Consider the following 12,770-nt stretch of genomic DNA (forward strand, 5'->3'; position numbering starts at 1 on the left):
ATCCGACGCCACATTGGGCGACCTGTGCACTGAATGGGGATGAAATGATAATGATGACAGCTAAACACCCAGTCCCTGAGCGGAGAAAATCCCCAACCCAGCTGGGAATCGAACATGGGCCCATAGGACGGCAATCCATCATCCTCACCACTCAGCTATCAGGGCAGACTGTAAAACTAAATAGAAACCAATATCTAAACTATGTAACTGTCACACTTGCAATTACTTTATCTCACAGCCACATTATTACATGACTCTATGAGTAGTTTGCTGCATCCATGGAACAAAAGCATACTAATACAAAATATTGAAAAACAGCTCAAATCCTGGAAGATGCCTTAGTGGTCAAAGTGATTAACAGAGGAGACAAGAAGGGTTTTATTTCAGTTTACTGAGCTTACAGAGGAACTCAGATACAACTTACAGAAAAGCATTTCACACATGGGAGAGGAATTTTAAGGGATATAATTAAATTTTATACAGTCCTCTCCTTTTTTTTTTCTCGCATTATTTCTGTCCAAAATGACAGCTTTCTTCTTTTGATGTATTATGACTGGAACAACATAAATGAAGATCTACTACTGTGATGTGGTTATTTATTACCTTTGTACCACTTTGCTCTGGAGACAAAGAAGGGAGGGCAGGAGCTTTCTCTGCTACAGGTGTTGTTTCTGGATCCAACAGTACATCTGTTGACACTGATCTTGATTCACAACCTGGAAGTGAACTACCTTTTCGACATGTTGACACACTTCCATTCTGATCTTCGGATGATACAGATTCCTTTTCAGCTTCAGAATCACCTGTTGTGTATTCTCCACTAGCATCACAACTGTCCATGAGCTGTTAAAAGAAACAAATTTAGGAATTGTTAAAGAAAGTCACCACAAAGTTCTGATTTTTATGAAATGGAATTTTATTGGTGTTACCACTGAAGTACTAAGAATACAAGAAGAATATGATCAGAAATATTGTTCCTATGAAGTAATCCCAAAAGGAGGTACCCTAGAACATCATCACATTCATGTTTTCTAATGTACAATTCCAGATCATCATAATGAATTTTACATTTTCTACACTACACAGTCATAAATTTTTGATGCAGTAGCCAGTTAACAGGGCATTGCACAGAGCTCTGTTAAAATACTCATAACTTAAGGCCATTCACCACCTATACAATAACAACTGTTTCTGTGATTTTCTTAGCACAAAACAGCAGGTGCTACTGGAAGTAAAATTCTTTTTACACATATAATGCAATGTATAAAGACCGACATCAGTATCTTTTTGTACACAAATAGCAATAATGTAGTAAGCTCTGTAGAAATTCCGAGCTCTTTGCCAAACACCAGATTTGCAGTAAACTCTTCAGAAACAATGGTTATGGTAATGGGAAGTTCTGGTGAAGTTTAAGAACTAAAGGTAACAGACAATTGAATATCAGGGGTGCTGGGTCATCAAAATGCACATAAACAAGAGAGAGCAAAGTTCTCAGCGAATCAGCACAAAAAATAATTCAAATTATCACCTTTTATAAGTTTCATTACCAGGTACAAAAGGCACGAGTCCTTAAATTTAGTCACACATTTGCAAGATTTTAACCAGTCTGATGCTCTGCTATTAATGTAAATAGTGGTGGAGTTTGCAGATATTAGAAGATTTCCAGTATTTTAATATAAATTGTGCCTTTGAATCTCTCTCCATTCTGTTATTACTAATTCCTAAGTAGCCTTATGATCACTCTGAATTACTGTACTTTCTGTTATAAGTTTTCCTGAGGTTACTTACCTGCATTTTATCTGTGACCAGGCCCTGGGCATGTAGTCTCAGCCATTCTTTGGTACGTGCACTCTTTGCTTGTGCTCTTACAAGTGGATCAGAGAATGGGTCCAAAAGAAGTGGTTCAAAAACTCTTGGTGTATGCATGGGTTTACCAGATGTTTTCTTATCACTCTGAAGCTTTTCAGGTTCAATTCTGCCTAGTGCTCTCTTTACAAGCTGCTCTTTGCTTTTCCTCCTCAGAGGGGAGGTTGACAGTTCAGTGTTCTTTGTCTCTTCTGCTGAAGGTTCTAAATTTTTTTTCCCACTACTTGAAGTTCCTTCAGATGAGCTGCTACCAAAATCTAACTTCACTGCTGCAGAGCTCTTACGGACAGTCACTTCTGACATATTACTTGAGCAGTCACTCTTACGATTACGCTGCCTTGATGGAATGCTGCCTGGTGTGTATGTCCACTCATCATCTTCTGAAGACTCTTCCTGAGACTTGGCATCATTAATTGAGATCCTTGATATTCCAGGACTCACATCACTCTTAATCTTTTCCTTGTCCTGATCAGAGTCAGTGTCCATATGTTTGAAGTAAAAAGTTCCAATGTTGTTAGCCAACCAATTTGACCTGGGAATGAGGCAAGCAAAAGAATAAAAGAACTTTTCTATTTTATGAAATGAATTTTGAAAATGCAAGTTACATTTAAGTAACACAAAAAGCAAAAAGAAGCTTATAATTGTAACATTTGGCATTCCTACCAGTACTCGCATCAGAAACACATACTTTAGCATTTCACAAAACATGAATAAGTCTTCGTTCAACACAATTTTTTCAACAAATTATCAGAGGTAAAAGACCAACTTCAAGTTCAGTGTAATTGATCAACAACCATTTCTTTATAGTTCAGTGCCAAACTTAAAATAGGCAGCAGTAAATAATAATATACATCAAAAACATTTAAAGAAAATAGGCTTCCTGTGAAAAAGATTTTCATAAAAGATAATTTAATGGAGTAGTATAACTTATGATCAATAAAATGAATTTCAGAATTCAAATTTATATCAAAATTAATTATACAGGTGGTGCATCTTGGAAATAATTTATTTTTTTTACAATCTAATCTTGCATACTTCCAGTGCCAACATACAGAAGACTTTACCATACAGGCTCTTAAAAAATTTAACTGTGTGGAGAAAGTGCTTCTGTTCATATACTGGACGATTTTAGGTGAGAACATAATTTTATGGTCACACACACACACACACACACACACACACACACACACACACACACACACACACACACACAGACAGAGAGAGAGAGAGAGAGAGAGAGAGAGAGAGAGAGAGAGAGAGAGAGAGAGAGAGAGAGAGAGAGACTTTGCTTTTGCTTCCTGACCTGTTGAAATTACTGCAATCTTCACTAGTTGCAAAGCCATCTCTGGGAAGACTAGTTGGCCTGCATACACTGCCACTTGCACCCACCATGTTAAAATCAGATTCAGTGTTTCGAGGATGGGCAGGATTTGGCTGAAGGTTTTCACATTTATCTGCATTTGATTCCATCACACACAGCTCCTCCAAGTCATCCTGTTTACAGAGAAAGAATTATTATAACAAAACATTTTAAAACATGCACAAGAAAAAGATAAATTATATTTTAACATAAACTGATGAGATGGAACTCCATGACTACATTTTTGTGAAAAATATGAGAAATAACTAACACTACCTTTTGTGACATGTAGCTGTGACATATTTGGCTGATAAATACCTTATTGAACAAGGAAAGAAGCTTGCCTCACTAAAACATTGTGAATAATATAATTCCTCACAGTCTAATTAACAGTTCTGAAGTTCTAATACAGAGTCCCAAATCAAAAAGTATGTAATATCATATTGTTTTATTTACTTGAAAACCTAGTTAATCTTCAGAGCTAACACATTCAAGGGATATAACCTAACATGAGAGGAGATGAGGAGGAGGAGGAGAGGGAGAGACAGAGACAGAGACAGAGACAGAGAGAGAGAGAGAGAGACGAGAGAGAGAGAGGAGAGAGAGAGAGAGAGAGAGAGAGAGAGAGAGAAAGAGAGAGAGTGTGGGTCCTTTTTGACAAAACCATACTGGCAGTGTTCTCATTACATGATTCAGAGAAATTATTGTCATTGTAAACCTAAAACAGGAGAACCAGAAATATTTAAATCCTTACATCCATGAATATGAGTCCAGTGTCTTAGTCAGTGTCAGTCCACTCATTATGGAGGGTGGGTGGAGACAGGGCACCATACTAACCCGCGTAACATCACAATAATTTTCTGGTAGCATTCAGATTCAGATCAACAGCCAAAGAGTGGACTGTCAAGTCATTCACTGCTTTCATAAATCCCATCATGAAGAAAAGCCTTCAGGGATGTAGAATGAGTGACATTATATATTAATAGACAGAAGTGGCCACTGCAGGCAATTTCTATACATTATACCAACAGCAAATTATGAATAGTGCTTATCTATACACACTCATAATTACAGGAATTATTTCTATATTACATTACATATATGTATTAGACAAAGGCAGCCACTGTTCCTCCTGTCACACTACTTTGCTGCCATTTTAAATGAAGTATTTATGTCATTCAATACAGCAAACTATCGGCACGACTTGTACCAATGAATACTGCATTTTTGACAATATCAATACAATTTGTGAAGATTTTGTACCACTCCAGAGTGAATTCCCTACTGCACACTAGTGTATGCAGTGAAGTTAATTTTCCTGACACCATAAAGGATTCAAGCCATTAGCCAATCAAGTTTTTGATTCGGAGTAGATTTGCCAACTAAAGACACATACCCCTAACTCCATAAACTTCCAGTACTTTGACCTTCATGAAATTCACTAGAGTAGAAGTCATATACTTGTTTCAGAATTGCTACCCAAGTAGCATCGACTCTTCCAAGAAAAATTATTCTATTATCACCATACACTACTGCTAAGAAACATTTATTTAGTTTGCAGAAATAATACCTATGCAGCTGGAGATGGCAAAAAGAGAGAACAAGGAGAAACCTTCTCAAGAAAAAACAATTGAGAATTATGGAATTATCAAGAACAACCTAAAGTATAGAATTACAATACAACAGCAATGTAATTACTTAGTTATCAAAGACACATTTCTATTGTTCCTCAAAGGACTGAAATTTGTGGTAATGTAGTAATTTACATCATGTTGGTTGGCACTGAGAAAATGCACATACACCATCAGTGACACTGCCATAGACACATACATTGATGGTTAAATGCATACTGTAGCAGTCAGAAGCAAACTGCCTTTCATGACAATATAGGTTTTCATAGCAGCATTTTTAAATAAGTTTTTCATGACATCACATCACATTTGCATTAAGTCTGCTTATGATGACAAAAGAGAAAGACGTCAAAAGCTTGTGACTCAATACAAATTTGATGCAGCAATAACTCCATGATGTATTTATTCAAATTGCCCCCTTTTTTTATGATTCTGAAAGATAATTCTACGACTATTGTACTACCAAATACTGATTTTGAATAACAGTGGGACATTAAAATTTATAAGAGTGCTGACACTTATTGCGGTAAATGATTTTACAGAAGTTTTGACCAATAATTATGGAGATTTACCTGATATACAAGTGGTAATTCAATGAAAATGATACAGATGGAAGAAAGGTAAGTAAACTGTTTATTATTTAAAAATGATCACCATAAATGTTAATACATTTATCCCATGGTTAGACAAGATGGTCAAAACCTTTATGGAAAAATGTTTGTTGTTGCCTATGAAACAATGCTTGTACCCAGGCATGCACCTCTTTGCCCAAAGGAAACTGACACCCATGAATGTCTTTCATCAGGGCTTTGAAAATGTGGCAACTACATAGGGAGATATCAGTACTGTATGGAGTTCCAGCAAAACTTCTGCAGTGTAGTTGAAACAAACTTGGCAACATGGGCACTTTGCAAAAACTGAACGTGCCATCGCATCCAAACACCCACGAATGTTTATGGGCGGCATCATTCTGTTATAGGATAATGCCTGCCCACATGTTGCCATGGTTGTTTTGACTACACTGCAAAAGTTTCATTGGGAAGCCCTTACACATCCTCCATACAGCTCCATCTCTGCCCACACAATTACCATATTTTTGGTGCCCTGAAGAGAGACATTTGTGGCCATCAATTTGTTTCAGATGAAGAAGTGCATATCTGGGTACAATGATGGTTTCCCAGGCAACCAAAAACATTTTTCCACACCTCACAGTGGCATAAATGTGGTAACAGTTATGGCGATTACTTTCAGAGTAATAAACAGTTTACTTACTTTTCCATCTGTCTCATTTTCACTTGACTGCCTCTCATAGTTACTATATCATTAAAGGTGCAGTTCTCAATTAAATAAGAGGACACTGTCATCACAAGTGCCCTGAAGAATGTTCATTTGCCCTATCACATTACCATAGTTTGTTAGGGCTGATGGCATACACTTTTAAGACCCAACAAATGAAGGACAAACTATATTATTAGCTGCAGCCCATCACCGCAACACCTATTTGCTTCCTGTGTATCGTACTTGCTTCCACATTACTACATACTTTTAGTACTACCAGGTCTCCCTTGGTCAAAGAGTCAAAGTAGCCACCAAGCTATAACAAAATTGAAGTAATTGGATACATGTTTACAACTCGGCCCTTCAAAAGAACTGCCTACACAAAATACTTGACAGACAAGTATTTAGGTTCTCATACACAGTTACATACAATATCATCATTGAGATCCACTAACCTCAAAATATGAACCCTCATCTGAAGTATCACCAGCTCCTGTAAGACGTGGATGTTTACTAACAGGTTCTTCGTCACTCTCCGAAGACACCCCACTTGGGCTCTGAAACAAGCAAATTTCCTTTAGAGTCTATGGCTACTATATTGTTACAGATTAGCAATCACAGTGACAGATTATACTGATTGTGATCATAACAATGAAACTACAAAAACGCACGCGCGCGCGCGCGCGCGGGGTGTGTGTGTGTGTGTGTGTGTGTGTGTGTGTGTGTGTGTGTGTGTGTGCGCGCGCGCGCGCGCGCGCGCGTGTGGGGGGGAAGGAAGTGGGGGGAGGGAGAGGGCAAACAACCGGCTGAAAAACCTTACACAAATGTCTACACCATAAGTAACTACTACAATAAAGTGTCCCTGTTGGTTTGGCCACACCCTTAGTGACACAAGTAGTGTGATATCATAAATCACCACATGAAAAACTGTAATTAAGGTATTCCACAGGCTTTTTATTTCAACATTCCTACTAGGGTTTAATGCAACTTTCTTCATCAACCACAGATCATTATACGCATTTACAGACAGTACAATTATTAACAACTTTTTCAGATCTTATGGCGAAAAAATTAATACCCCCCCCCCCCCCCCCCCTCCCTCTATAAATGCTCACCGAGTAAGGAAGTCATTCTAACAGAGAGATCTGTATCTGAAACAGGGAGCACAGACACAGTGACCCTGAAGTTTGGTTGCCTACCCTTGTTGAAGACACCAAGATAAATATAGCGTCTGTTGATAACGTACTTTGTTACTGTGCACTCTCAAAGGTTACAAGCACTGCGTCTAACAGTTAAATTAACACGTAAATAATCAGCACACGTTCCGCCTCAAACTTATCAAATTAGAGCTATATTAAATGTTTGTAGTCAATAAAATAACTGAAAATCATCCGCAAAATAAGAGATAAAGAGCGCCTGCTAAAATGAGTGTGGTGGGTTATTTTCGCAAGCCAGAATAGTGGCTGCAAGGCTGCAAGGCTGCAAGCATCTGGAAGCAACAGAGGCGAGTGACTCACTTCCGCCGCGGCCGTGACTCCCGGGCCAACTCGATGACCGCGCGCATGACCCGCCCAAGTTGCCTTTCATGGTATGCATCCGAGATGGCATGAGAAAATTATTAAAAGACAACGTATGGTGATGGAAGCTTGAATCACCACACCGGCACTGAAGGCATGCTTGCTTTGTAACCAGACTAGTCCACCATATAGTACAACCGCGAAGACGTGGGCAGCATGATGAGGACTCAATATTTTCCACAGAAATATTTTTCTTTGCTATTCATGTAAAGAAAATCTGCAATCTGTTTTCAAAATTAAACGCAAAGCTAAGTAGTCCCAGAATACCCTCTGCTACAGTCGGTTCTAGTCGTAATTGTAAAAGATGTTGCGAATCTGTATCGATTACAGTAAAACAGAGTTAGGTAAAACCGAGTTAATACATGTGTTAGGTGCAAAGCCTACAGTCCGAAAAACCGAACTGAGCGGAAGAGGCGTGTCACGTGCGGGGTCATTATTTTATCGATTGTTACGAAAGTAGAATTCACTGTGGTTGACACAATGACCCGGAAGAAAGAATTGGAGGAGGTCAACGGAAATAGGTATTATGAGCTTCTCACCGCATTTGCAATACGAAGCTAGAGTTCCTTCTCTCGTAGAAATACGATCAGCGGACAGACATAATTGGCACGGTGCCAAATGCAGTGCGCGTTGGATGGAGAAACAAACTAAAATTCACTACAAATATCTTTGGGTCCTTGCAATGTCATTGATATTCCAAAGAAACCGCGGGCTTATTATCCTGAGTAAGTTCTGACTAGTAACCTTATACCCACTTCATCGTTACTTCACTTCGCAACCAACTGGTCTGAGCAGGCCACGAAGCGGACTCGAGACGCGACGGCCAGTTTTCGTCAGCGTGTCGCCTGCAAAGTGAAAGTTACAAAGCGAAGTATGCGAACAAGATTACACAAAATATGATACATAATCTGCCATATTAACTCAAGTTCAAGTAGTTTTCAACGGAATATTGACCTGAAGTACTTTTCAAGTGGAGTGAAACTGAATCCAGATAAAATAGTAAGCCTTCTTCTCTCATGTAATAAAAACCGATGTGTCACTGTGTTAATATGTCAGCTGGGAGAAGAACAGGGACTTCCTCGCTTGTTTTAGCTGTTGTCACTTATTTCTCCTGTCTCTTCTGCGGTATAAATTCCTTAAAACTGATAAGATATATTTACATCTGCGTAAAGTGTTGGAAGTCTGACATCAATAAATTGTAAGTACCTTGAAAAATAGTTAACCATCGGATTCTAATGAAAAGTTCAGCAAAAAAAATACAGACAGTAAGTTGAAGCGGGAACAAAACCGGATTGGTAGCTCGTAAAACGTACAGCTTACTCATGCTGTTAGCTTTACAGCCGCGCCCCAGTTTGCGTCTGCCGTCGACAATTTGAGTGTTTTATGTTTCGCTAACGCCCATGCCGTTAGAAACGGAGCACCTTCTTCCTCTTAAGAGCTAATCTTGCCGTTATTTGTGGGCCATTCTTGGATACGTCGTAAGTGATGCAGCAGTTGACATGAAACATAACTGAAAGCTGTAGGTCGAAAGAAACCATTTACACAAGAAAAATAAGACTTCCGTCGACGCGTTCGAGTGTTTATTATTAAAAGCGTCGTGGGCAGTAAACCAACGAGGCACAGCACTGCTGCTTCAGCTCGATACATTTTGAGGAACCAGTAGTTTGCAGTTTTCATTCATAATTCACGCAGGCATTTGACTGCATTGGTTTGTGAAGAGACAACAGGGGTGGTAATTTTGAGTCACATTGTTTCAGTTATTTGGTTACGGTGAGTAGGGTTTAACACCACTTATTCTGTGACGTCATTAAAACTGTGCACTATCCATTAGATCCGGGATGAGCCAAGGAACTTTCCATCACTTAATAAAGTAGCTACTCTTCCATTCGCCCAAAATATTTTATGCGTACCTCAATCAGGTCGGCTGACTAGCAAGTTCTTGTCGTAGCAGGCCGCACTTTCCTCTGTGACATACAGCACACGAGATACTGGAAAAACTCCTTTGACGACAGCAACAACTTGCTGTTTATCAGATGATTCAGCTTTCGTAGATGAAAAACGACAAACACGGCAGACGATCAGTTACGGATACGTTCCCTGGCGATTCGGGTAAAGCGCCTTCCACGGCAGTGAGGACTTCACGAAGAGTCAGTTGTGTAGGCTCAACCTCCTTTCGCAACCAATTGTACTAACAAGTCTGCTCACGGCTGCTGTTAAATGGAAAGTGTATACCCTAACAGCCAGGCTTAGCGTTTGTTTTACAGCGCCAGATAGCGTTCAATAACAAGTAAATATTACGTCCATTGACAGCAATTGTGAGAAAACCGTCTCCACACCATGTGCAATAACAAGCTTTTCAAATTTTAATTTTTAAGGCTATATGATCACTGCTGTCGTTTCCCCCCTCATTTCGGCTTTTTATAGTTCAAAGTCATGATGTTCGCTATTTCCTTTTAAACGTTCTGTATAATTAATAACATGTCTCATGATTCTACGTCATATTACACGTTCCAATAAAAATAACTATAAAATACAATAACGTAAATAAATGGTTCAAATGGCTCTGAGCACTATGGGACTCAACTGCTGAGGTCATTAGTCCCCTAGAACTTAGAACTAGTTAAACCTAACTAACCTAAGGACATCACAAACATCCATGCCCGAGGCAGGATTCGAACCTGCGACCGTGGCGGTCTTGCGGTTCCAGACTGCAGCGCCTTTAACCGCACGGCCACTTCGGCCGGCTTAACGCAAATATACGAATCGTTACTACATGCATCTTATTACAGTACATCATGGGACTGACCTAACAACGAACGCTACGGATAAGAACATCCGTATTACATACATAAAAAAAATTTTGCATCACCCCGGTTCCCGGAACTCCTGAAGATAGACGTTGACTGTGGATATTGTATCACAGACACAGTCCCTATGATTGCTCAGAGATGTCACTAGGCCTGCCCATAGATGTAAACAACCATGCATGAGCAGCGCCTACTATACGGAGAGGGTCCGACAGCCGATCAAAATGGTTCAAATGGCTCTGAGCACTATGGGACTTAACTTCTGACGTCATCAGTCCCCTAGAACTTAGAACTACTTAAACCTAACTAACCTAAGGACATCACACACATCCATGCCCGAGGCAGGTTTCGAACCTGCGACCGTAGCGGTCACGCGGTTCCAGACTGTAGCGCCCAGAACCGCTCGGTCACCCCGGGCGGCGACAGCCGATCAGTTCCAATTACTCCACTAGAAAGGAAGTACACGGCTCGTGTTGACTGTAGCTCAACCATGCCTAGACGGTCAATGTCGCGGTTAGATCGCGTCCGCATTGTTAGTTTGTGCCAGGAAAGGCTCTCAGCAAGGGAAGTGTCCTAACGTCTCGGAGTGAACCAAAGTGATGCTGTTCGGACATGGAGGAGATACAGAGAGGCTCGCTCAGGCCGCCCAAGGACTACTACTACAGTGGATGACCGCTACCTACGGATTATGGCTCGCACGAACGCTGACAGCAACGCCACCAGGTTGAATAATGCTTTTGATGCAGCCACAGGACGTCGTGTTACACTCAAACTGTGCGCAATAGGCTGCATAATGCGCAACTTCACTCCCGACGCCCATGGCGAGGTCCATCTTTGCAACCACGACACCAGGCAGCGAGGTACAGATGGGCCCAAAACATGCCGAATGGACGGCTCAGGATTCGCATCACATTCTCTTCACTGATAAGTGCCTTCAACCAGACAATCGTCGGAGTGTTTGGAAGCAACCGGGTCACGATGAACGCCTTAGACACACTGTCCAGCGAGTGCAGCAAGGTGGAAGTTCTCTGCTGTTTTGGGGTGGCATTATGTGGGGCCGACGTACGCCGTTGGTGGTCATGGAAGGCGCCGTAACGGCTGTACGATACGTGAATGTCATCCTCCGACCGATAGTGCAACCATATCGGCAGCATATTGGCGAGGCATTCGTCTTCATGGACGACAATTCGCGCCCCCATCACGCACATCTTGTGAATGTGACTTCCTTTAGGATAACGACATCGCTCGACTAGAGTGCCCAGCATGTTCTCCAGAGATGAAACCTATCGAACATGCCTGTGATAGACTGGAAAGGGCTGTCTATGGACAACGTGACCCCATCAACCACTCTGAGGGATCTACGCCGAATCGCCGTTGAGGAGTGGGACAATCTGGACCAACAATGCCTTGATGAAATTGTGGACAGAATACCACGACGAATACAGGCATGCATCAAAGCAAGACGACGTGCTATTGGGTATTAGAGGTACCGGTGCGTACAACACTCTGGATCACCACCTCTGAAGGTCTCGCTGTATGGCGGTACAACATGCAATGTGTGGTTTTCATGAGCAATAAAAAGGGCGGAAATGATGTTTATGTTGATCTCTATTCCTATTTTCTGTAACAGTTCCGGAACTCTCGGAATCGAAGTGATGCAAAACCTTTTTTTGATATGTGTAGTTCGCGGAGAAGATTCTGACAAAGATTTTTCCTACTAAAAAGTATGGAAAAAATCTAAATCATGAGGTATGTTATTAATCTTAAATATTACTTCCTAACTGCGTATGTATGTATTGCACTGTTGTGCCCGATATCTAACGAGAATGAAAATTATCCACGAATACTTCGAAACTTTTTGCAGAAATGAATCACTGTAGGTGGTCTCGAAATTTCAGATCTCTCACCCGTGTGGTTGTTGGCATAATGCCTTTTTTATGTGTGGGAATGTGTGGGGGCGGTGGGAGGGAGAGCGAAGTGGAAGCTTCAAAGCCAAAAATTATAATTGTCAAAATACTTAATACAATCTCTTTAACTCAATTTGCTAAGTGCGTATTTTTTTCGTATTTTGTGATTTTTTCACACTATCGATTGTTCACAAATCTTAACCAACCTAAATCAGTATGGCTGACACATTTGACATTGTAAATTTCTTCCCAATTTTGCAGAAAGTTTGATATCATTGCCATTGCTTTATTAAATAACAAATGAGTGAAATAAAATCTATAGGAGTTCAAGAAATGAGGAAAAA

The 12,770-nt window shown here is 40.5% G+C and overlaps 1 protein-coding gene across 1 annotated transcript in view; it reads right to left on the reverse strand.

Moving 5' to 3' along the window:
* LOC124554950 overlaps positions 1-12,770 on the reverse strand; it is a 645,803-nt gene that overhangs the window by 143,618 nt on the left and 489,415 nt on the right. Inside the window, exons 10-13 of the mRNA XM_047128648.1 lie at positions 6,591-6,692; positions 3,170-3,360; positions 1,789-2,398; positions 604-843 (exon numbers count right to left, since the gene is read on the reverse strand). Coding sequence (XP_046984604.1) covers positions 604-843; positions 1,789-2,398; positions 3,170-3,360; positions 6,591-6,692 — 1,143 coding nt within the window. The remainder of the gene's footprint in view (positions 1-603; positions 844-1,788; positions 2,399-3,169; positions 3,361-6,590; positions 6,693-12,770) is intronic.

The sequence above is a fragment of the Schistocerca americana genome, chromosome X (assembly GCF_021461395.2).
Source record: "Schistocerca americana isolate TAMUIC-IGC-003095 chromosome X, iqSchAmer2.1, whole genome shotgun sequence".
NCBI lineage: Eukaryota > Metazoa > Arthropoda > Insecta > Orthoptera > Acrididae > Schistocerca > Schistocerca americana.